The sequence below is a fragment of the Lampris incognitus genome, chromosome 1 (assembly GCF_029633865.1).
Source record: "Lampris incognitus isolate fLamInc1 chromosome 1, fLamInc1.hap2, whole genome shotgun sequence".
NCBI classification, from domain to species: Eukaryota; Metazoa; Chordata; class Actinopteri; order Lampriformes; family Lampridae; genus Lampris; species Lampris incognitus.
In genome coordinates, this window is record NC_079211.1 from 144,878,969 (window position 1) to 144,905,298 (window position 26,330).

At 41.2% G+C, this 26,330-nt stretch overlaps 1 protein-coding gene across 6 annotated transcripts in view; it reads left to right on the forward strand.

Annotated features, from left to right (window-relative positions):
* The first annotated feature begins 790 nt into the window (after positions 1 to 790).
* The window catches only part of piwil1 (piwi-like RNA-mediated gene silencing 1), a 48,355-nt gene continuing 22,815 nt past the window's right edge, over positions 791 to 26,330 (forward strand). Inside the window, exons 1-12 of one of the 6 annotated variants that reach the window (XM_056282298.1) lie at positions 791 to 844; positions 1,796 to 1,833; positions 1,898 to 1,904; positions 2,733 to 2,793; positions 3,002 to 3,130; positions 8,094 to 8,308; positions 13,396 to 13,517; positions 14,245 to 14,325; positions 14,827 to 15,024; positions 15,923 to 16,031; positions 17,030 to 17,156; positions 17,740 to 17,857. In XM_056282298.1, coding sequence (XP_056138273.1) covers positions 791 to 844; positions 1,796 to 1,833; positions 1,898 to 1,904; positions 2,733 to 2,793; positions 3,002 to 3,130; positions 8,094 to 8,308; positions 13,396 to 13,517; positions 14,245 to 14,325; positions 14,827 to 15,024; positions 15,923 to 16,031; positions 17,030 to 17,156; positions 17,740 to 17,857 — 1,259 coding nt within the window. Of the gene's footprint in view, positions 868 to 1,795; positions 1,878 to 1,897; positions 1,905 to 2,012; positions 2,044 to 2,709; positions 2,794 to 3,001; positions 3,131 to 8,093; positions 8,309 to 13,395; positions 13,518 to 14,244; positions 14,326 to 14,826; positions 15,025 to 15,922; positions 16,032 to 17,029; positions 17,157 to 17,739; positions 17,858 to 26,330 lie in introns of all 6 variants that reach the window. The other 5 variants (XM_056282314.1, XM_056282282.1, XM_056282274.1 and 2 more) reach the window with 5 other exon arrangements.

The following is a 26,330-nucleotide window of genomic DNA, read 5'->3' on the forward strand; positions in this document are numbered from 1 at the left end:
AGGTCCTGGGTTTGAGCCCCAGGGTAGTTCAACCTTGGGGGGAGTCCTCTGTTTTGTGTTTGCATGTTCTCCCCGTGTCTACATGGGTTTCCTCCGGGGGCTCCGGTTTCCCCACAGTCCAAAGACATGCAGGTCAGGTGAATTGGCTATACTAAATTGTCCCTGTGTGTGAGAGAGAGGGAGTGAGTGGTGGCCTGTTCGGGGTGTCTCCCCGCCTGCCGCCCAGTGAACGCTAGGATAAGCTCCAGCATCCCCGCGACCCTGAAAGCAGGATACGCAGTTTGGATAATGGATGGATAGACGCAGCAAAGGCATATTGCTGCTCTTCACAGGTCATTTGTTGTATTCCAGTGAATGAGCTAAATCCTTATGTAGAGTCCAGTGCGATGAAGAAATTTAACGGTTCTTGTTCCACACTGAGTATTGATTTCTATGAATAATCTGTAACTCCAATTTCTGACAGGTCTGCTGTGATAGTGTGCGTGACAGTTGGTGCATTCCATCAAAGCAGGATTTGGTTTCCAGCAGTTAAATTAATAATCCAATTTCCCAAAAGAGTAACCTATGACCCTTTGAAGGTTGGGTGAGGAGGCATATTTTTTTAATGTGGCTCTAACAAAAAAAAAAATTTTTTTTGTCAAATGTGGCTTCTGATTATCACGGTTTTAATGCATTGTTCATTGTCTGAAAGCTTTATCTTTGCTTGAAGATTTTTGCTCATTTGTTCTTAACATTTGTTGTACTAATTTTGAAGCTCTCCAATATATCCAGGATTGTAAACGAGTTGAACATGACTGGACGGGCAAGAGCAAGAGGCCGAGCACGTGGTCAGCAGCCTGGATCAGTAAGGAAAAAACACTGTTCTGTGTTTTCATTCTACGCTGTCAAGAACAGGATTTATTGGTTTAGCATGCCAGCCTCTTGAGTGTTTGAAATCATGTACAAGCAGTGATATTACATAAAGAATTGCATTTTAGTTTTTTTTTTTTTTAGAAATTGTTGATTGGGGGGAAATGACAGGTACGTCTCACTTATCTAGAAAAACTTAGAAGAGGACAATAACTTCTACAAATTGAATAGTTTGTTAGAGCTGAGCGTTTTGTTTTAATGTATGCCCCAAAAACGCATGCCTATGTAAAAGGTAGATAAGTTAACAATACAACGACCGGGATTTCACGCCTACCTAAAACGACCATGGGCGGTCAAAATGACTACTGATTTTTAAACTCTATATTCTGTCAAGACAACTACCCAATTGAGATATTAATGCATTTCATATGTTAGTATATCTGATAAGAAACGACTTGACACCAAAATTAAAAATTTTAACAACTTAAATACTATTTTCAAACAATTTAAAATCGCCGCTGTCCAACGCCCGTAAATACTGCAACGCCTCGGTGGTAGTCAAGGTGCATCTGAAACAGCAGCAGCTGTACCCACCCAGACATGTTGGAAATAACCAGAAATCAAGTTTAGACTTGTTTTGGGGGGGGGGTTTCTCCCCAATTGTGCTTTGCAAATTACCCCAATCTTCCGGGCTGTCCTGGTCACTGCTCCACCTCCTTTGCCGATCCAGGGAAGGCTGCAGACTACCACGTCTCCTCCGATACTTGTGGAGTCGCAGCCACTTCTTTTCACCAGACAGTAAGGAGTTTCTCCAGGGAGATGTAACGCGTGTCTTATTAGTAGTTTACACTTTCATGAATAGTCGTAAAAAAGGTTATAGCCTTTATAGGGGCCGTTAATATTGTAGCGAATTCGGGGGACAATGCAACCACAGGAAGTGCCGCAGCCGGGAAGCGAACCCGTATCGCCCGCACCGCAGGAGGCGTCGCTAACCGCTCGACCAAAGGGTCAGGCCCGCGATTCAGCACGTTACAATATCCATCTATAGGGGCCCCGTACTGCACTGTTTTTTTTATCCTTAGCCGACTTTACGAGTGTGTCACTGAATGCGTCGGAGTCCCGAGACCCGGTGCGTTCACGGACGCTCGTAAACTCGGCAACAGAGCGCCAAACGGCCCCCCCCCCCCCGACCTTGTGGACCCTGGGGCGACCGCCCCCATGCCCCCCCCCCCCCCCCCGCTCTGGCTCCGCCACAGAACGCGGGGCTTCGGTCCGGCGATATCCGCGTCAGTAGGCAGCGGAATACACCGTCACGCCGCCCAGACGCACAAGTTCACACTGTTACTCCGCACTGGAGAATGCTAGTGTGGTTCTAGGACGGAGCAATGAACATCGCGAAGGAAATTACATGGCCAACACACGTCATAAATAGTGACGTGGCGTGCAGATTACGATAAATTATTTTGGCTGTTCGTGGTTGTTTTAGGTAGATCCTGTGATAACTCAGTTATTGAAGGTGTAACCGGTTATTTTCTTGCCCGGGGCGGGTACTGCGCCACAAGGCGACATCACTAACCGCTCGGCTAAAGGGTCTGACCCGTTAGTTAGGGGCTAACGCGTCTTATTAGTAGTTTACATTAATTTTGTGCAATTTATCTAAAACTCATTTTAATGCATATATAGACAATTTTAGGGGCGTTCAGGGAGCGGCAGATCTATCCCCCCCCCCCCCACACACACACAAACTTTGAAAATCCAAAATTGTCAAAGTGACCGGCTTGGTCGTTATAGTACTATGAACCCGATTGAGTGCCACTGCCTTACAAAATGTCAATATATTTTCAAAGACCTCACCTCAAGTGGCTGCGGCAGTGGGAACCGAGTCGACTGAGAAGGTTGGTAGAGGAAGACAGAAGACTGCTCCAGAAGCTGTTTCTGCAGAAGGTGTGATCTTACTCTTAGTTTATGAAAACTGGTTTTTCACCGAATGGAGAAAGGGCTGTCAATTTTAGCTACAGTATCTTGATGTACTTACTGGGGAAAACATTACCTTATACCTTTTTTTATGAACGGCTTTTTAAAAAAAAATCTAATGTAAGGTATTTCTATGGCCGTATTTTACAATTGTTAATTTTTTCTTTTTTTTTTTTAGATCTTCAGCTGATCTCAGCTGGCTTTCAACAGATGAAGCTCGTAGAAAGAGGTGGACGCCGCCGTGACTTCCATGATGTGGGAATATTTACCAGACAGACTATGGAGCATGTCCAACAATCAAAGACTGGTTGGTCTATATTTATTAACTTCAGGTGCCATTGTCATAAATGTGAAAAGGATAGTTAGGTTTGGGGTCTTTACTCAGTGGCACAGTGACGTGCGAGGAGTCCATGGCTGGGCAGGCAGTGGGCATTCACAATCCAAATTACAGCCTTTTGTGCTCTAATGTTTTATAACAATCTGATCCTTCTTCATTCTTTCAACTGCCACAAAATTCGAGAATATTGTGCCCCCCTGGCTGAACTACATTCCAAATGAAAACCTAAACAAAAATATTGTCATGTCAAAGTATATATGTAGTACTGTTTTCTTGTTTTATATGGTTTTTGATTGCTGTGAAATGACTTTTAAGTAACACCATTGCCTTTCCTTAGAGCTCCCAAACCATTGTGGATTTCATTGCGGTCACTACAAACAGCAGTTATGAGATACTACTTATAAATATTGTTGAAACGGTACATGAAAAGAACACAAACAACACAAAAACATTTGTGGTAAAAGTATGTAATATACAAAAACATATATTTAAATTATGTGCCAATAGTTCATCTCCAGTATTATATATAATAAAATGACTGATGGCAGAACAGAGTGGTTTCATGCAAATAAACTGGGTGCTGACGTGACAGAATGTTGAGACCATATGTGTTGAGGTCACCTATAGATCCATTAAAAACACGAATTTTGGGGCAATACATGTGAAAATGGCAGTTAGTCACTTAGGGCATGTTTTTACCCAAAACCGTTTAGAAGCAAACTTACAAGGTACAAAGTGACATCAGCATGTTAGGTGACAAATGGTGAGAGTTGTTCCTTCCACAGGATGTTGTGTTGCTGTAAAGCACCATGAGGTGAATTTGTGATATTAGGCTATACAAATGAAATTGACTTGACTTAAATATTATTTATAAGTCACTGCACTGATTTGTAGAAATGGAAGAAGAAGTGAGACTTGCACAAATCTGTAAACTTCAAAATGGTTGACAACTTTCAGGGCTGTTTTTGATGTATTGGTGGGGGGCGAATTGTCAGTCAATGAAAAGAAAATGTGGCGTGATGCCTCGAGCCAGCCTGGGAAAAAATACAAAACATGGCAAAACTAACTACAAGTAAAAAATTCTTTAAAAAAAGTGTGACTTCGGAAGCCATATATGACCCATGTACTCATGTCATTCACAGTACTCGGTTTCACATTTAGCCAGTATCTTAGAGAAAACAAAGTGACAAAAGCATAATAAATGATACTGGCTGCAAAGCATGCATGCAAGCGTCGACTGCAGCTAAACACTTCAGTTCAGCTACACAATTGCAATAGTGCATGAATGTAAGACGGTGGCACGCATACCCTTGTAGACTCTACATTTGTATAGGTTTGTAAAAATGAACAATAAATATCAATGCAAAGTAGAGGTCTAAAAGTGAACAATAAATATCAATTCAAATGTAATTCAAATGTAGATTTGTAAAATCCATTACTAAACACTTCAGTTCAGTCATCCAAACAGTTGCATTCCTTTGAACTCTACATTTGTATAGATTTGTAAAAAATACCTATAAATGCAAACTTTGTATAGGTTTGGATAAAATGATCAATGAAACTTGAGTTAAAACTTATCTACAAAATAATTGTATAAAGAGCTATTAATAATAAGGATGTGACATAAGTGTGTGCAGCTGATAGGGAAAGCGTTTCATTGATGGTTGTTTGATGCAGGACAGCATTCTATAAAGTCAAAATATAGCGAATAAATTCAAATTAATCATATTTATGTTAACTTGTCCAACACAGCAACACTACATGAAAAGCACGTTTACAAATTACTTTAACACTGCCATGAGCATAAAAGTACAAAATCAGTGGCTTACCTTCACTTGAAGATGAAGTCAGTTTGCCTGTCTTTCTCCACAAATCTCTCTGCGATCTCATTGTAGAATTATTATTTTTTGGTTCTGTAGTATCACCGGTCATTTGGATTGTATTGAAATGAGGGCCAAGGCTGACAACCGCTCTTCTCCAGTCCTGTTTCAGCTGTAGGTCTTGATTCTTTTCAAAGCAGAGAAAACCTGTCCACAGAGGCCATGGTAGCTGGAAGCGTCAGGACGAGGCACAGCAAGTTGGTCGCTTCTAGTACACTCACCAAGTCATTTCTGTACAAGAAATCCAGAAGTTGTGCGGGTTTTTTTGCACGTATCGTTTGTGAACTATACAGTTCCAGTCGAGTCTGCTTTTATTCTAACGAAGTTCAAGTATTTTGTGTATGTCTCCAGGCTCTTCAGTAAGCTGTCATCAAAGCACCTGGACATCTGCTTAAATTTGCAGCTGTCAACTAAGTCGATGAACAAGAGCCTCCCAAAATGATCAAACCTGGTTTTAATTTGAGTGTTGATATTGTCCAAAATGTTGTGGAACAATACTCTCCTCTGATCTCTGATGGGCTGTTCACTCCTTGTCGCTGCATCGGTTAAGCCTAGTAGTTGACATTTCTCCTCAAACCTGGCATAGAAGGGTTCAAAGTCCTTTCTTAGATGACCCACGACTGCCCTAGTGTCACCGACCTGCTCACAGCAAAAAGCTATATCCATGAACTTGTTCTGCAGAACAGAAAAAAGTCCATCGGTTGCATTGAAAGTGTCTCCGTACACCATCAAGAGAAAACGGGTTGAAGCCTTCGACGGCCAAGCATCATACCCCACAGCCATTATCAAAATGTTGTTGTCCCAGCCCTCAGCTCTTTCAGAGATGAGACGGAACATGTCACGGAGGTCAGAATGGTAGAGACCGATGATTTGTATCAACCTAGAGTGAGAGTTCCACCTGGTTGGCGCCACTTTGGGCATGTGATGCCTGATAACTTGGTCCAGCCAGCAGCTGAGTTCATTTCACTGACTTAGTAAAAAAAGATGCCAGTCCCTCAAGCTGTTTTAAAGAAATAACCTGCAGTCTGTTATTGATTTGGCTGCTTGTGAGAGCACAAGATTTAATTTGTGTATAACAGTGGATGAACAGTGCCTCGGGACTTCTTCTCTAATTTTCACCTGAAGTCCCATCAGATGCCATCACTGTGGCCTCAACATACTGTGCAACTAGCGTTTCCTTGCAATTGGAAGAATCTAAAATGCCCAAGACATGCGCTGCCACTGCAGCCAGCAGCTCTCTGGTCCTTGTTGACATCGCTAAATCCCAAAAATGCCTCCTTAACTCCATTTTGGCAGACATACCGCAATACAACAGATGGCTGCCCTTTGTTGGTCGTGTCAGTGGTCTTATCGACATGTACGGACACAAAAGGGGCTGAATTAATCTCATCTTGAATGTTATGTTGAAGATTGTCATTTACTGCCAGTATTTTTTTTTAAACTTATTTATTTATTCCCCAGCAGTCTGGGATAGGTTCCAGCATCCCGCGACCCTTAGTAGGATAAGCGGCTTGGATAATGGATGGGTGGATATATATTTATTTTACATCTTGCAAGTGAGTTGCTAGATTTACTAGCCCGACGTGGCGTTTTGCTTGTCCTGGGCAATCCTTATTTTTGCACCATGGACTGCCTCGGCACTTTCTTGATCTTTTCTCCAGTTTTTTTTTTCCACCCAGCTTATTTTGCACTGTTTTTTTTGTATGAGTTTTATTTAAATTTAAGGTACAGGAATGTCTACTGTAATATTTGAGCGCATCAATAAACTACTGCAATGTTAAACTGTTAAGTAGTGTGTTATTTTGATAGAAAATGAATTTTTGATGGCACGGGTTTTCTGGTCCAAAAATGGTTTTTCTTGCAGTGCAACTGGTTTCGCGCTTAATATTGTTTGGCCCATGACTTCTTATATTTTTCTGTATGTGTCCCTCAACCAAAAAAGTTGGGGCCCCCCCTGTTTTAAGAGGAGCTGCCAATGATTGAACTGAGCTACGTGAAGCTCATTGTTAAACATACCTTCATGTTGCATGCTCGGGCATAAAAAGCGTATCTACAAGCTTTTCAGACTTTATGCAAGTAGGACACAGTAAAAACCCCAGGAACTAGCGGGTTCTGGTAAGCTTACTAGAAATATTACAGGTTCGGGCGGGTGGGTCAAAAATGACACGATGGTGTTCCGAGTAAGTTGTAAATAATTTAAAGAAACGTTCCGTGCAATAGGCTAGGTTGTTGATTACTAATCCACCTTCTCTTCCCTGCTGTCTGTCATTCTCTCTCAAAACGCATGCACGAAAGAAGCTTTATCATCAATTTGAGATTGTGATTTTGGTCAATCGCTGTGTTTTAGTGTTGAGCCTTCGACGTATCCATAGCTTTTGTTTACACCATAGATTTTTTTTTTTTTTTTTTTTTTTTTGGTCAGAAAAAGGTCAAGTCAATTTTATTGTGTAGCCCAGTATCACAAAATACAGATTTGTCTCTGGACTTTACAGCAACACAACATCCTGTCCTTAGACCCTTGTATCGAATAAGGAATAACGCCCTAAATCAAAGCCTTTAACAGGGAGAAAAAATAGAAACCCCAGGGAGTACCTCTGGGAGGTGTGTGCGAATGCGTCTTTAATGATAGGTTAATTGTTTTGCTGCTATTCAGCAATAAAGAAAAAAGTTAGGAACAGTTCGTCTGTTTTAGTAGCCTAGACCCAGATGCTGCTCGGCTAAGATACAATAGGCTAGTCTTCCAATCAGTGCATTATGCTAGGCAACTAGCCCAAACATGGAATAGTGCAACACTGCTCACTTTGATTTAGACTAGGCTAAACTTTGGAGGTTGTCTGGTCGGATTCGAGTGGTTAATGAATATTTTAGCGAGTCGGGCAGTGCAGATTGGCTCTTCACCCACACCCACTCGACCAGTGGGTGTGGGTTTAAAAAAAAAAAACCAACCTGTGTATCATTATTAGGAACCAAAGCCACCGATCTATACTGTGTGTGTCATGGTCAAGTGCTTATATCATTTTGGATGATAATTTTTAACCACATTGTGTTGTCAGGTACAAGTGGCTCTTCAATACAACTTCGGGCCAATTTCTTCCGCATGCTGTCCCAACCCCGATGGGTTCTCTATCAGTACCATGTGGAGTTTAACCCTCCAGTGGAGTCTAAACGGCTGCGTTCAGCCCTCCTTTTTCAACATGATGAAATTCTCGGTTCAGCACACACCTTTGATGGCAACCTTCTCTTCCTGCCTAAAAGACTGCACAGCAAGGTAATCTGGAGGGCTAGAGAACTCAGCACTGTTTTGATATTAATATACACAGAATCCTGCATAGCCGCCTCAAAAAGGGCACCGTTGCATGGAAAAAGGAATGAAGTTTATTTTAATATTTGGCTTGTAATTTGCATGCCTTTCTCAAACTATATATGCATCACTGTTTTTTCATTGTTTACTGTTGTGGCATGACTTTTGTGGATGCCTACAGTTTAGTTTCATTTCCTGAAATCAGTCTGATGTTTTGATTGTAGGAAAAACATGCCACCTATTGGCCAAATTCTTGGAATGTTTGTCTGTCACTGCTAACCTAAACCAGTTGAGAACTGAACTGCTTCCAGAAGGTAACAGGGTCTGATGATTCTATAACCGGCCGGATGGATGCTTGCATTATCCATTTTATTAGATTCCAAGTTTTTTTACTGGATCTTCTTTATAGGATAAAATACTTGGTTTTTCATACACTGTAAAACTGCTTTCTTTTCCTTATACACTACCGTTCAAAAGTTTGGGATCACCCAAACAATTTTGTGTTTTCCATGAAAAGTCACACTTATTCACCACCATATGTTGTGAAATGAATAGAAAATAGAGTCAAGACATTGACAAGGTTAGAAATAATGATTTGTATTTGAAATAAGATTTTTTTTTACATCAAACTTTGCTTTCGTCAAAGAATCCTCCATTTGCAGCTATTACAGCATTGCAGACCTTTGGCATTCTAGCTGTTAATTTGTTGAGGTAATCTGGAGAAATTGCACCCCACGCTTCCAGAAGCAGCTCCCACAAGTTGGATTGGTTGGATGGGCACTTCTTGCGTACCATACGGTCAAGCTGCTCCCACAACAGCTCAATGGGGTTCAGATCTGGTGACTGCGCTGGCCACTCCATTACCGATAGAATACCAGCTGCCTGCTTCTGCTCTAAATAGTTCTTGCACAATTTGGAGGTGTGTTTAGGGTCATTGTCCTGTTGTAGGATGAAATTGGCTCCAATCAAGCGCTGTCCACTGGGTATGGCATGGCGTTGCAAAATGGAGTGATAGCCTTCCTTATTCAGAATCCCTTTCACCCTGTACAAATCTCCCACCTTACCAGCACCAAAGCAACCCTAGACCATCACATTACCTCCACCATGCTTAACAGATGGCGTCAGGCATTCTTCCAGCATCTTTTCATTTGTTCTGCGTCTCACAAACGTTCTTTGTGATCCAAACACCTCAAACTTGGATTCATCCGTCCACAACACTTTTTTCCAGTCTTCCTCTGTCCAATGTCTGTGTTCTTTTGCCCATCTTAATCTTTTTTCTTTTATTGGTCAGTCTCAGATATGGCTTTTTCTTTGCCACTCTGCCCTGAAGCCCAGAATCCCGCAGCCGCCTCTTCACTGTAGATGTTGACACTGGTGTTTTGCGGGTACTATTTAATGAAGATGCCAGTTGGGGACCTGTGAGGCGTCTGTTTCTCAAACTAGAGACTCTAATGTACTTATCTTCTTGCTCAGTTGTGCAACGCGGCCTCCCACTTCTTTTTCTACTCTGGTTAGAGCCTGTTTGTGCTGTCCTCTGAAGGGAGTAGTACACACCGGTGTAGGAAATCTGCAATTTCTCGCATGGAATAGCCTTCATTTCTAAGAACAAGAATAGACTGTCGAGTTTCAGATGAAAGTTCTTTTTCTGGCCATTTTGAGCGTTTAATTGACCCCACAAATGTGATGCTCCAGAAACTCAATCTGCTCAAAGGAAGGTCAGTTTTGTAGCTTCTGTAACGAGCTAAACTGTTTTCAGATGTGTGAACATGATTGCACAAGGGTTTTCTAATCATCAATTAGCCTTCTGAGCCAATGAGCAAACACATTGTACCATTAGAACACTGGAGTGATAGTTGCTTGAAATGGGCCTCTATACACCTATGTAGATATTGCACCAAAAACCAGACATTTGCAGCTAGAATAGTCATTTACCACATTAGCAATGTATAGTGTATTTCTTTAAAGTTAAGACTAGTTTAAAGTTATCTTCATTGAAAAGTACAGTGCTTTTCCTTCAAAAATATGGACATTTCAATGTGATCCCAAACTTTTGAACGGTAGTGTATATTGCTTGGGTTGCTTCTAAAGGAAGCAGTGTGATGAGCATATGAGAGAAACCATTGAAATTGTACTTGCGCTCCAATAAAAATGAGGCTCCTACATCAACTGCTAGACTTAAATAAGCATGGGTAACACTTGAAATATCATCAGAGAGGAAAAATCCAGGTAGTACCAGTTAATCAAAGCCTTCACCCCACTGTATGATAAAATTTGTCTTTTACGTTTATCTGCTGTCACACTGAGCAATGGGATGAAATGAAAATCTTGATCAGTCTGGCCAGATTGTGCATTGGCACATAAATTATGATAGTAACGCACTGCGATTGGCTTGCAAGGCTATATCCGTAAAAGCATTTCACTCGCATATGATGGAACAACAGCACGCTGTTGCTGTGGGGCTGGTACTTTTTTTCCTGGCGAAAACAAAAGGAGAGGATATGGACTTGATTGTGACTTTGGATACAGCAGTACAGGCTCAACAACGTCTTCAAAGAGAGCTTCTTTTTTTTCTTGTGATATTCTGGATATAAGACAGTGCTTCATGCTGTTGCCCATAGCTCTAAAAGTCTCCCTTAATCCCACCCTCCGCCCGGGGAACACTTCTTTTTTGAAGACAAGAATGTAACACACTGTCTCTGCTAATGTGTTTACCTTCACATGCAAGCATTGACGGCCTTTGTGGTGATGTATACATTTGTCAGATATTGGGATTGGCTTGTGAGTGGGGTCGCACTGCACAGTTCAGCTGAAAAAATTTTCTGACACTGCCAGTGTTAGTAGTCTACATCTGCATCCCATTGACAGTTAAAGGTCCTGTCAAATTGGAAAAGCCAAGATGAGTTAAAAAGGTGCATGCCCTAAGATTTTGGAAAGACATGTGTCTGCAACTCGGAAATGTGACAAAGAAGAAATAAAATCACAGATGGTTAAGGGTCTGAATGGGCTTAGTTGCCCAAATTGGCTCCACACCATTCAGAGATCCTCAGTTAGAATACAGTGCATCCGGAAAGTATTCACACCCCTTCACTTTCTCCACATTTTGTTATGTTACAGCCTTATTCCAAAATGGATTAAATTCCTTTTTTCTCTTATCAGTCTACATACAATACCCCATAATGACAAAGTGAAAAAGGTTTTGTAGAAATTTTTGCAAATTTATTAAAAATAAAAAAACTGAAATATTGCATGTACATAAGTATTCACACCCTTTACTCAGTACTTGGTTGAGGCACCCTAGGCAGCGATTACAGTCTCAAGTCTTCTTGGGTATGACTACAAGCTTGGCACACTTATATTTGGGGTATTTCTCCCATTCTTCTCTGCAGATCCTCTCGAGCTCTGTAAGGTTAGATGGGGAGCGTTGCTGCACAGCTATTTTCAGGTCTTTCCAGAGATGTTCAATGGGGTTCAAGTCTGGGCTCTGGCTGGGCCACTCAAGGACATTCACAGACTTGTCCCGAAGCCACTCCTTTGTTGTCTTGGCTGTGTGCTTAGGATCGTTGACGTGTTGAAAGGTAAACCTTCGCCCCAGTCTGAGGTCCTGAGCGCTCTGGAGCAGGTTTTCGTCAAGGATCTCTCTGTACTTTGCCCCATTCATCTTTCCCTCGATCCTGACTAGTCTCCCAGTTCCTGCTGCTGAAGAACATCCCCACAGCATGATGCTGCCACCACCATGCTTCACTGTAGGGATGGTATTAGCAAGGTGGTGAGAGGTGCCTGGTTTCCTCCAGACGTGACGTTTGGCATTCAGGCCAAAGCGTTCAATCTTGGTTTCATCAGACCAGAGAATCTTGTTTCTCATGGTCTGAGAGTCCTTTAGGTGCTTTCTGGCAAACTCCAAGCAGGCTGTCATGTGCCTTTTACTGAGCAGAGGCTTCCGTCTGGCCACTCTACCATAAAGGCCTGATTGGTGGAGTGCTGCAGAGATGGTTGTCCTTCTGGAAGGTTCTCCCATCTCCACAGAGGAACGCTGGAGCTCTGTCAAAGTGACCATCGGGTTCTTGGTCACCTCCCTGACCAAGGCCCTTCTCCCCCGATAGCTCAGTTTGGCTGGGTGGCCAGCTCTAGGAAGAGTCCTGGTGGATCCAAACTTCGTCCATTTACGAATGATGGAGACCACTGTGCTCTTCGGGACCTTCAAAGCTGTAGAAATTGTTTTGTACCCTTCCCCAGGTCTGTGCCTCGATACAATCCTGTCTCGGCTGTCCACAGACAATTCCTTTGACTTCATGGCTTGGTTTCTGCTCTGACATGCACTGTCAACAGTGGGAGCTTATATAGACATGTGTGCCTTTCCAAATCAGGTCCAATCAATTGAATTTACTACAGCTGGACTCCAAAAAAGATGTAGAAACATCTCAAGGATGATCAGTGGAAACAGGATGAACCTGAGCTCAATTTTGAGTGTCATAGCAAAGGGTGTGAATACTTATGTACATGCGATATTTCAGTTTTTTATTTTTAATAAATTTGCAAAAATTTCTACAAAACCTTTTTCACTTTGTCATTATGGGGTATTGTGTGTAGATTGATGAGGAAAAAAAAGGGATTTAATCCATTTTGGAATAAGGCTGTAACAAAACAAAATGTGGGGAAAGTGAAGGGGTGTGAATACTTTGCGGATGCACTGTATATTTGCCACTAGTCTTGGCTATTCATCTAGCCAGCCAGACTAATATTGTGGACAGTTTTTCCTAACTGGGGGGTATATTTAATAATTTATTTATTTTGAGGATAAAGGTACTGTTGTTAAAAAGGAATGAGTACAGGGAATTATTAAGGAATCAAGTCATTCAATTACTTAACTATCAAAATGTTTAAATCTCCCAACTTTACCAGTGACCTAGGAGGAATTATCATTTGTGGTTACCATCCTAAAAATTCTAGCTGGAAGTGTGGAAGGGCTGGTGAATCTGAAACTTTTAGTCGCCATGTTGTGACGTCGACTCGGTCCTTGCCCATATTACTAAAATATTATGTTCGCTCATTGTTAGGAGACTGTGCTTCATAGTGAGTCCAAGTGCGAAGGGAAGATTGTGGTAACTGTTACCCTGACCAGCGAACTGCCCCCTAGCTCACCAGTGTGCTTTCAATTTTACAACATCATCTTTAGAAGGTGAGTATTGCATTTTTCAGGATTCCTACAAAGGTCAAGATCGCGTAGTTATGCTTTTAACAATTTATATTTTAATTCTCTTAAAATACTGAGAACTGAGAGATCATCAACGTTGAATCAGAGACAACGGAGCAACCAAATTCACCACTATGTTGATATGTGCATAATTTTAACGTCTATAGCTGAACATGTGTAGACAATTTAAGTGTTCAGTGGCAAAGAGTGTCCATACGGTTGAAAATATATCAATTTGGAAAAGGTAAAATGTCAAAGCCATCATTTAGTAGGTTGATGATCATGAGCCATACATTGAAATGACAATGAGAGTAAAAAGTAGGCCTGTCAACATGCACAGGTTGTGTATACTTAACATGATTTAGTCAGTGTACATGGGTCTTAGATGTCAGTTGAAATTATGCCTTGTTAACAATGGAGTGATGCGTTGTTCAGTTTTGATAGATGACACATTTTGTTGAGTTTTTAACCCATTGTTTGTTTTTTTACAAATGAATACAAAGTCTTTTGAATGAGATTTATCGAACATCATGCATGAACCACACTGAATATGGACCCGATTCTGGGTAGATGCGTGGGCAAAGATAGATATTACGGGGGGCTTTGATGTGATGAAAAATAGTTTGAATTAATGTTAGCATTAGAAATGAGTTGTATATTGGAGTTTTAATGTAGTCTTTACTGGAAAAACCAAAGATAAATATTTCTTTAGGGTTCTGAAAATGCTGAACATGCAGGCGATTGGACGCAACTACTACAACCCCAATGACCAACTGACCATCCCACAGCACAAGTAGGTGTTTTACCTGTCTCACAATCTTTTTCTTTACTGAATGTAGAAGTGTTTTTATGTGGTGTATAATTTTGGCCCGGAATTTGTTGTAACTCAGTAAATCAAGTAACTCAGCTGGCACTTTCACATAAATTGAATAGCTGGTTAACTAAAAATGTGGTTGGAGTTAACGAAATGGAGGTTAAGAATTCTATACCATTTACTGAATTTACAGCCTGAGTGTATAAGATGTTTTATTTTCTATGAAGTTGTATTGCTTTCAGCAAAAGTTCATATTAAGACTTATTTTCTTGACTAATCAATTGTTTTTTTATAATCAACCTACATTTCGGGTGATAGATTCTAACCGGAAAACGTTGTTGAAAGCAGATGAATCCATACACAGGAGTTAAAAAGCTCATAAATTACATATCGGACTAGGGTCTTCTCTTAGAGCAATCCCAGAACCTTATACAAAGCAAGCAGAATGAACACCGTGTTTTTTTTTTTTACCCCTCCAAGGATGACCATCTGGCCTGGCTTTTGTACCAACATCCTGCAGTATGAGTCAAGCATCATGCTGTGTACTGACGTGAGCCACAAGGTGCTGCGCAGTGAGACGGTGCTTGATTTCATGACGACCCTAAAGCAGCAGTGTGGGAATCAGCGTTTTCCTGATGCCTGTATGAAGGAGCTGGTGGGCCTTATCGTACTCACAAAGTAAGGTCACATGTAACCTGCATAATAAGCCTAGCCACTTGTCTGCTGCAAGAAGTATTAAACTATTAGTCTATTTTTTTCACTCAAACGCCTTAGTAAAATGGAAGAGATGGTGCTGTTTTATCACCTAAGTGAGAAATCTTTCCTAAATTTCATTTCAACTTTAATTTTTCATTTTCTTTAATGGGAAATCTCCAGTATAAAGGGGTAGAAGTGTAGTGTTAAACTGGCTTAAAAAAAAAGAAACCTTAATACACGGGCGCTAATGTACCTTTTCAGTGAAACATTTATCTCATGGTAAACTTAATAAAATTCAAAACGTGATGGCTAGATTGAAGAAACGGGTTAAGGCAAAAGGGTGGTATAATTATTTAGAGTATTTCACCAAAGTTGATCTGGTGTATTAATTTACTGTCAGCAGAGGTGTACTATATGCACTTATTTAGGGCCGTCCACACCAAGAATGATACGTAATCGTTCGAACTCAAATTGATGGCAGCGTCCACACCACAACTATAATGATTATGACAGTGAGGAACAATATTGTAGGGATCACTTCCAGAGCGATTTGTTGAATGATGGAAACACTTAGAGCCAGTCAAAATCCATCTGATTTTGTCACCTTCAGTGACAAGGATGTCATCTTCAGTATGGCAAATGACGTTGCAGAGAGAATTATAATTGAGGTTAAAAAAAATCTTGTTAGATAAGTGTTTATAAAGATGCTATCATGACGAAGTACATCTGAGATGCAATTAGAGATGTACCGATCAACTTTTTTCAGTTCTGATCCCAATACTAGTCTTTCTTGACAAATATGACAATTTATAAAGCACTTGAGCTTATCTTGGCTGCCTTTATGTGATCACATTTTACTTTTGGGTCTTTATTTCTGCAGGTATAATAACAAAACCTACAGGATTGATGATATCGCGTGGGACCATACTCCCAACAACACATTTACGAAGGGAGAAGGGAAGATTTCTTTCAAAAACTACTACAAGAATGTAGGCTACTTCCTTTGAATATGTGTTGCTGTTAGAGGATGGTTGATATTGAGTAACTGATTAGTAATTAAAGGCTATAATTACTTTTAATAGGGGTGGCACAGTGGTTAGCGTGGGAGCCTCACAGCAAGAAGGTCCTGGGTTCGAGCCCCGAGGTAGTCCAACCTTGGGGGTTGTCCCAGGTCGTCCTCTGTGTGGAGTTTGCACGTTCTCACCATGTCTGCGTGGGTTTCTTCCGGATGCTTTGGTTTCCTCCCACAGTCCAAAGACATGTAGGCCAGGTGCATCGGCCATTCTAAATTGGCCCTAGATGTGTGTGTGTTTGTGTGTGCGCGCCTGGCCTGATGCCCTGTCCAGGGTGTCTCCCTGCCTGCTGTCCAATTACTTCTGGGATAGGTTCCAGCATCCCCGTGACCCTTAGTGGGATAAGCGGATTAGCTAATTGATGGATGGAATTGCTTTTCATAAGGTGTAGGCTTTTTTTCTTCTTCTTATAAAAGAACCTATCCTTTTTAAAGTAATTTTTCTATCAAATTGAACCAGCTTTGTTATAGAAAATTGTCCAAAGGAATTGAATCGAGTGCAACTGGACTTGGTATATATCCGTGAAGACGTTTCGCCTCTCATCCAAGAGGCTTCGTCAGTTCGTGCCTTTCTGACTAGACCAAGCTAGTCTGCCTGGCTGGTGATGAAACTCAGATTTATCCTCTTTGGAGTCGTTATCAGAGCTAATGATGTCCATGGCTCTTTGTGTTCCGATGTTTAGCAACGCCTGTTATCTCTTGGATTCAATTCCTTTGGGTAACCATGACCTGAATGAATGAGAACATTCACAGATACAGAAAATTGTGTATCTAACTAATGGCATACAAGGTTGAGGGACACTTAACTGCTTATTAGATGCAGAATATGTGAGCCTTTGTGACTGTTAGGAATTGATGTGCTGGTGTTAAATCTATTCCATAGATTCAGTCTGTACTTAAACCCTCTATCTTTAGCAATATGGCTTGGACATCACTGATAGTAACCAGGTGTTACTGGTCAGCCATGTCAAAAGGATGGGTCCTTCTGGGCAGCCGCCTCCTGGTCCAGCCATGCTTATCCCAGAGTTTTGCTACCTTACAGGTACCAGCTTATTCAGGCAATGCCTGACTCCTTGTTCTGACCCATTACATTCTAGACATTTAGCTAATTGTGTTATACATGGCATCCGACAGTGGGTACAACAACAGAATAAACTCAATTTATAGCTAATTGAAGGATTACTGCACTGTCAAATCTGTGGGTATTTTGTCAAATTCAAACAGTTCTGTTAAAATTGCTGTAGCACGACAACAGGAGCAAGTTTTTTTGTTTTTTGCGAAGAATTTCAATTGGGATATAAACGTGTCTTGTTCTTGTGTGGTCCCTAATTAGAGACTTTTTTGGCTTCTTCATACAGCTGGGAATAATTTGACACTTGGAACAGTTGTTTAATATTGAGTGTATTCAGAAATTAAGAAATGGTTGCCCAACACGCAGAAGTACTTTCCTTAAAAAAAATGCAATAATTGAAAACCTTACAACTATAAACCAGTGTCCTCACAAATACTGGAACAAATTAACCTTATAATTTATTCGCTGGTAAAGACATAAGGAAGGAGGAAATTATATGTATAAAGATAATTACATTAATTTAGAAAAATTAAAATCGAATTTTTTCCCACAGGACTGACAGATAAAATGCGGGCTGACTTCAGCATAATGAAAGATTTGGCCATCCACACCAGACTGACCCCAGAAGAGAAGGAGAGACGCCTCATCGGATTTGCTAATATCTTGAAAAAGTTAGTCACATCTAAACATCCACATATACTTAACAATTAACTGATGTTGAGTCTTTTTTTCTTTTAACAAGGTTTAATTTCAATTTTCAAAAATCTCCCACAAATCCAACCCCAACCCACAGCCCCATACAATCTACCACACTCCCACCCCACCTGGCATGCCACCCAAATGGCATGAATAAATTTGAACCATAACAAAAACTAAGAAGGTAACCAAGTAAAAAGCACAAATTAAATAAACAAAAGAAAAAGGGAAATGTTTAACTAAAAACCTAAGTAAATAAGTAAAAGGGTTACAGGAGAATAGAAGAAAAAGGGTTGAAGAGATTGCAAGCCCGTCAACCTTGGCCACCAAAGGGCTTCAATGTCGAAAATATGAATGACACGGCTGAATGACATTTCCATATTGGTGGAATTTGGATATAGATCCTCTCATGGTCAATCTAATCTTTTGTAATTTCAATGACTGCATAAGCTCTACACCATTTCTTCTGTATATAGAGGAGGAGTGTATCCTCATAATTACTCATAATTACTAGATCCCAAGATTCCTCTGGAATGGACATGTCCATCACTCCCATCAATTTTTTTTTTTTTAGGGGTTCAAGTGCTATTTGGCCAAAAGTATTAATTGCATAATAAAATCAACTGATATACCCTTTTTCAGCAGGATTAATTTCAAGAACACAGTTCAGTTGGGTCTTTGGAGGCAGAACTGAGAAGCAATCAGATTTAAAGTCTGCAAATATCTGAAAAAGTGACTTCGAAGTAAATTAAACTTCTCAGAAGACACAAAAGTGTCATCAATAAATGGCTCCTCCAAAGTGAATATTCCATTGAGCCTCCAAAGTTCAAAGGCTCCATCAGAAATGGAGGGGACAAAAGACTGGGTTTTTTTCCTAACAGGGGTACCAATAGGGAGAGCTTTAAATTTGAAAGCTTGTCTTAATTTTTTCCAAACTTAATAGACTCACATATGACTGGGTTATCAGTGAATTTGGATATATGGTAAACCCAAGGGAGTGCTGAGTAGAGAAGCAAGTGCAAAGATACATGAGACGGATGACATCTCAAAGGCTAACCAACGTGGAATTTTGGCGCCTGTGAACTTAGACTGCCAAAAGGACAGTGTGGTTATTATAGGAGCAGTAATATTGCAGAAAACTTGCTCCACAGAGTTTTTGAAGGACCGTTTTGCGTATCCACAGCTTTTTTACGTTCCAAATAAACGAAATAAATTTATTTATCGAAGAGAATGTCTTTTTAATATAAACTGGTATACATTAAAAGAGGTATAAAAATTTGGGTTAGGTATTCATTTGACCTGTGTTAATATGACCTGCATGAGATGGAGGGAGCCCAGACCAGCATTCAAGTTTCAAGATCAAGTTTAGTATGGTCTAGCAGTTAGAAAGTTAGGTTTAAAAAGATCATTGTGGGGGGGGGCGCTGGTGCGCAGTAACATGTGAGGACGTCTTTAGATTGAGCTCCTGATCAGGGCGAACTTTTCATTAATATTTTAACTTTTCAGATCAAACACAGATAAATTAGGTTTAACACACACGACACTTAACCGCTAGCACACCGGACTCACAACCCTGTACTTGCATATCGATCATCTAGAACAGTGTTTCTCAACCGGGGGTCCGCGGACCCCTAGTGGTCCGTGGTGTAATTGCAAGGGGTCCGTGAAAATAAAATATCTTTAAAAAAAAAAGATCCTATGACATTTATAGAAATAGGATTATTTTACTCAAATGTGACTGAGACCTTTATCTACCTAAACTATAAAGGGTAACAGGACTTTTTTCTCTCATTACATCTGTTTCACAAGTGTAATTTATTGTATTTTAATAAGAGATCTCGCTCCCGTTTGCATTGTTAAAAGTTACTGCATAAGAATTCTGTTTTGTTAACTATATCTAAGTTACAACTGAAAGCTCTTATTTTTGCCCCAAAGAGTGAATAAATGCTATAATGCAATTTAAAATGCAGCTTCTACTGTTTCTATCAAATTGCAACCCCCCTCCCCCAAGATCAGGTGGAGGGGTCCTCAGGGTAGATCAAAAATACGCAGGGGGTCCAGGACCCCAAAAAGGTTGAGAACCACTGATCTAGAAGACCCGATGGGCAAAAACAAACCCAGCAGTGACCAGGCCGCTAAAGCCTCGGGCTCTGTGAAAGCCCCGGACGGGGAGTCCACAGACCTATCTGGGGTGATGGCTGCCATCGCGAGCAGTGAGAGCAAGATCTTGGCACGGATAGATTCATTCAAAGAGGATCTGAATGCAAAAATAGACTCTATAAAGGCCGGCATGGCGAAACAAGAGACCCGTCTGAAAGATGTGGAGGACGGCCTGAACACATACTCAGACAAGATGACGAAAATGGAGGAGGACACCGGCCAGCTAAAACCTGAAGTCGCTATGCTACCCCAGAAGGTAGACGGTCTGGAGGGACGACAACGCCGGTGTAATGCACGCACTGTCGGGATAAAAGAGGGATTCGAGGTCCGCGGTGGTGTAGCGGTCTAAGCATGGGCTTTGTGTCGATGCAGTTGCCCACTGGGGACCGGGGTTCACGCCCCGGTCTCGGCAGATCTGACTATGGCCGGACTCGATGAAGCAGCAATCATTGGCAGCGCTGTCTTCGGGAGGGGGGTGGAGTCAGCTTGTGTTCGTCACGTGAATGCGTCTGTGTGTGTCGGAAAAGCAGTGGTTCGGCCTGGAGTCGCCTTGTCACTAAAGTGGGGGGGTGTCTCCTTCGAGACTGCAGGCCGGAGAAGCAGTTGGCGAACGCATGCAGTACGAGGGTGGGTGTTTTGAACTAAAACAGGGATCAATTGGCCACTAAATTGGGAGAAAAAAGGGAAAAATCAGAAATAAATTTAAACAAAAGAGGGATTCGAGACCAGCGGAGGCCAGCAGCCTACTCTTGGCATCGCTGAACTACTGCAGGAGTTACTAGGCCTCAGCTTCACCCCGACCCTAGACTGGGCTCACCGCAGCCTGCGGCACTCGACCAACGAAGGAGACCCCCCCCCCCCCCCCCCAGGATCATCGTGGTGAGGTTTCACTATTTCTCAGAGAGAGGAGGTTTTCTGCAAAGCTGCCCGTTCAGCTCCATTGAGCCTGCATGGCAAGAGAGTGGGCATCTTCCCGGATTGCACCGCAGCGGTGGCGAAAAAGAGATCGGCCTTCTCCGAAGCTAAGCGGCTCCTCCGGGGCTGCCAGGGCGTCAAGTTCGGGATCCAGTTCCCGGCGGTGCTTCATATCACTTTGTCCGGCCAAGAAAAGCGGTTGGAAGACCCATCTAAGGCGATGGGTTATATCAGGGAGAATCTAAAGCCTCAGGACAATGTACAGTAAGATGTTGATAAACTCCAATATATTTGTGGCTAACTGGTGTTGGTGGCTAATTGATATTAGCTGCTAAGTGCCAACAACTAGCGGAAGTAGCTAGTTAAGACGCCAGAACAACAGGGTAACTTTATCTATTTACTTTAACTTTTGTAATTTGAGACTCGCAGATAATGTTACCTTTTTCATTTAATACGAATGTTTTATACCTGCCTACCCATTTAAAAAGCTGTTTTTCTGTTTTATTATTATCGTGTGTGTGCATGTATACGTGTGTACGGATGCTAATTATTATGAGACCCGTTAAAGTACTTTGGTGACTTGCCAGAGCCTGCTAGGGCGACACCCAGGTCAGTGTCACTTACCTACAAAGGAACTGTATTATAACTGCTGTTATATGGGTGTTGATATATAGTTCTTAAGTATGTAAATACTTTTTGATTTAATATAATCTTAATGAGACCACTGTTCGCCCTGGTTAGGGCTTGTTAGAGGGTTTTTATATGGTTATTTGCCATGTTATACTAGAAATGGGGGATGTGATCTCTAGGGGAACTGGTAGATCAGCCTGGGTTCTCAAGGCTCTGTTTTTGTTTTGTAGCTAGTAGGCAGGGACTTTTTTTTTTTTCTTTTAATTTTTAGAAAAAAATGTCTGACGCTCAAAATACAGGTTATCTTCATTTTTTGAGCTGGAATTTAAAGGGAATTCACAATCCAGTAAAGCGTAGTAGGGTTTTTGTACATTTAAAATCTTTGAGAGCTGATGTCATGTTCTTGGAGGAAACTCATCTTCGGTCAAGTGAACACACAAAACTAAAGAAAGCTTGGATAGGACAAATTTTCTGTTCCAGGAATGAGACTAGAACGCGGGGCACGGCCATCTTGATCAGGAAGGGTATCCCATTTGTTCCACTACTGACTATTTCTGACCCCAGGGGAGGGTATGTGATAGTGACGGGTAACCTGTATGGTACACGTGTGGCACTAGCAAATGTATATGGACCAAACTGGGATGACCCACTCTTTTTCTCTAGTTTCATAGCAGCCCTCCCAGACTTAAATAATTACTGGTTAATATTGGGGGGAGATTTTAATTGTGTATTACATCCATATTTGGACAGATCTAATAGTAAAATTTCGAAGGCAGGTGCTGTTATCCATTCATTTATGGAATCCTACTCTCTTTTTGATCCCTGGAGAAGAAACAACCCAACTTCTAAAAAATACTCCTTTTTTTCCCCAGTGCACCATTCTTACTCGAGGATTGATTTTTTTCTCCTGGATAGTAGGGTCCTTCCTATGGTTAGGGGGAGCCAATATAATTGTATTGTTATTTCGGTTCATAGTCCTGTACATCTAGATATAGGTTTCATAGACTGCCCTAAACGCCAACGCACCTGGCGATTTGATCCTCTATTACTGTCCAGGGACTCCTTTAAAATTTTTCTCTCCCAGCAGATGCATATCTTTATGGAATTCAACCATACTCCGGATATGCCACTAACTATTGTTTGGGAGGCTCTCAAAGCCTACCTTAGAGGCCAAATAATCTCATACACAGCACATGAGAGAAAGAAACATAAACGTCTAACTGAACTGTCCCATAATATAGCGGAAGTGGACCGTTCATATGCTGATTCCCCAACACCTGAACTTTATAAGAAAAAAAATATTTTTAAAAACAGAATTCGAAAATCTCTCCATTAAACAAACAGAACAATTATTCTTTAAATCAAAACAGACATTTTATGAGCATGGAAAGAAAGCTGGAAAACTATTAGCCCATCAGGTTAGACAGTCCACAGCCGCTGACACTATTTCTGAAATTTGCACAGCAGCTGGGGTAAAGACTACCAATCCTGACACCATCAATAACCAGTTTAAACAATTTTTTTTACCCTTTATAGTTCAAAACCGCCCAGCGACTTGTCGCATATTTTCACTTTTTTAGACGGTCTGACCATACCAAAAATTGCCCTTGAAGACAGCACAAATAGACAGAGATATCAACAGAGGAAGTGATACAAGCAATTAAATACATGCAGAGCAACAAAGCACCGGGTCTGGATGGTTTCACAATTGAAATGTATAAAGAATTTGCTACCAAGCTGGCACCAATACTTAACCTGTTGTATCAGGAAAATTTTTAACCAACAGAAATGACCCCAAACTATGATGCAGGCAATCATATCAGTGTTACTTAAAAAAGACAAAGATCCCCTACTGTGTGGCTCCTACCGCCCTGTAAGCTTGTTGAATTGCGACTACAAAATCCTTACAAAAATCTTGGCCACCCGTATTGAAACTGTTGTCCCAACGGTTGTTAACCCTGAACAAACTGATTTTATACCAAGCAGGCAGTCATTCTATAACATGCGCCGCCTATTTAATGTACTGTACACACCACATTCCATAGAACAGACAGAAGTAGTGATTTCTTTAGATGCCGAGAAGGCATTTGACCGCATCGAAGGGCAATATCTATTTGCTGTTCTAGAAAGGTTTGGCTTTGGTTCCTCATTCCTAGCATTGGTTAAAATATTGTATTGCTCACCGACAGCCACAGTGCGGACAAATATCATTTCTGATTCTTTTTCACTCCATAGGGGCTGCAGACAGGGCTGCAGCCTCTCTCCTTACCTGTTCAATTTGGCAATTGAGCCACTCGCTACAGCTCTTAGGGCAGAGTATGGTATTAAAGGTATCTCACGAGGTGGTAAATTGCATAAGGTATCACTTTATGCGGATGACCTGTTATATATATCCAACCCAATAGAATCTATACCAAGACTATTACTTACCCTGGATAACTTTGGTCGCCTGTCAGGTTATAAGATAAACTATTCAGAGCTTGCTTTTTCCGATTAACCACACTGCTAGAGACTACTCTAGCTTTCCATTTAAACTTGAACATAATGTATTTACATATTTAGGAATCAAAGTCACTCATACAACGGGGAGGTTATACAACCATAACTTTAAAACACCAATAGAACGAACAAAACAAGATTTTAAAAAGTGGTCAACGCTACCAATTTCATTAGCGGGCCACATTACTATAGTTATAAGGACAGTCTTACCCAGATTTCTCTATCTTTTTCAAATCATTCCCATATTCATACCTAAGGCAACTTTTCAACAATTAGATAGCTTAATTTCATCATTCATCTGGAACAATTCAAACCCCAGGATGAAGAAAATATACTTGGAGGTCCTTAAGGAGACAGGGGGATTAGGCTTGCCTAACTTGATTTGTTACTACTGGGCTGCGAACATTGTAAAACTTTTACATTGGGCATTTACATATACGAATCAACAGGGTACAGATTGGGTTCACATGGAACTCTTATCCAATCCTTTACTGATACTCACCTCTCCCCTACCACAGAATCGTAACATACAAATAACAAACCCGGTGGTTAAAGCTTCACTTAGGATATAGCTCCAGTTTAGGAGGCATTTTGGATTAAAGCATGCTAGCGGTCTTTTTCCAGTAGCAAATAATCAATTCTTCTCGTCATCTGTGTTAGATGACGCATTTCAACATTGGCATAGAAATGGACTGGTGTTTTTCTGTGATCTATTTAAAGATGGAACATTCACATCATTTGATACACTTACCAAAGACCATAACATATCCAGATCCCATTTTTTTAGATACCTTCAAATCCAGAGCCAATTAGGCGATATTCTAGAGATGGATCCCTTTGGGGGAAAAAACGGGTCTCTATAATTTACACACTGATACAGGCATTGAAACAGATATCCTGGGACAAAACTAAAACTGCATGGGAGAGAAATTTGGGTGTAGCTTTCTGAAGAGGCATGGCGGGAAAGTTTAACTCGTATACATACGTCCTCATTGTATATACGACATGGGTTAATTCAGTTTAAGGTGCTTCACCGTCTTCACTACTCGGGGGACAAGCTTGCCAGAATCTTTCCCACCACAGAACCTGGCTGCCCGAGGTGCAGCCATAGTCCAGCCTCGGTGGGACACATGTTCTGGGCATGCCCCTCCCTCAACAGTTATTGGGGACAGATATTTAATGTATTCTCTCATATCTGTAAACAGACCATAAACCCTGATTTTCACACAGCCATCTTTGGCATACCACCCCCTAACTGTAAGGTCACAACTTTGCAAGCAAAGTGCTCTAACATTTGCCTCATTACTAGCACGCAGACTTATCCTATTCAACTGGAAGTCGAATAAAGCGCCATAATTTTTGCAGTGGTTGAGGGAGGTGCTGTCCTTTCTACCTTTAGAAAAGCTCCGATATAAAATATGTAAAACCCGCAAAAACTTTACTTTGACCTGGAGTCCTTTCATAGACTTTAATGAAGGTTTTCTTTTATTGAATGTACTTTTTATTTACCTGGTTGTAACGACAGTACTTAAATATGTGTACAACTTTATATCGTCTTCAAAAATATGGTTATTATGTGGAATTGGAATAAGAAATTCCTGCATAGTCCTTTTTTTTCTTTTTTTGAGCCTGGGGGGGTTCCTACATGATTCTTTTTGTTGTTGTTGTTTGTGTGCCTTGTATACCTGTTCCAAAAAAACTTGAAAATTAGAAAATAGAGTTTTCCAAAAAAAAAGATCATTGTATTTTTGTTACAACAATGCCAAGATGAGTAAATTTGTTAGGTGAAATCTTGAACAGAAGAAAGCTAAGCAGACATTTATCTACAGCCAAATTGATAGGAATTGGTTAAAGTTTATGTAAATTGAGTTTTTATCCAGGGCGACATGGTGCCACAGTGGTAAGCGTGGTCGTCTCACAGCAAGAAGGTCCTGGGTTCAAGCCGCGGGGTAGTCCAACCTTGTTGGGTCATCCCAGGTCAACCTCTGTGGAGTTTGCATGTTCTCCCCGTGTCTGCATGGGTTTCCTCCGGGGGCTCCGGTTTTCTCCCACAGTCCAAAGACATGTCAGTTAGGTTAGTCGGCCATACTAAATTGTCCCTAGGTATGAATTCGCGTGTGTGTGTCTGTGTGTGTATGTGTTGGCCCTGTGGTGGCCTGTTCAGGGTATCTCCCCGCCTGCTGCCCAATTACTGCTGGAATAGGCTCCAGCATCCCTGCAACCCTGAGAGCAGGATAATCGGTT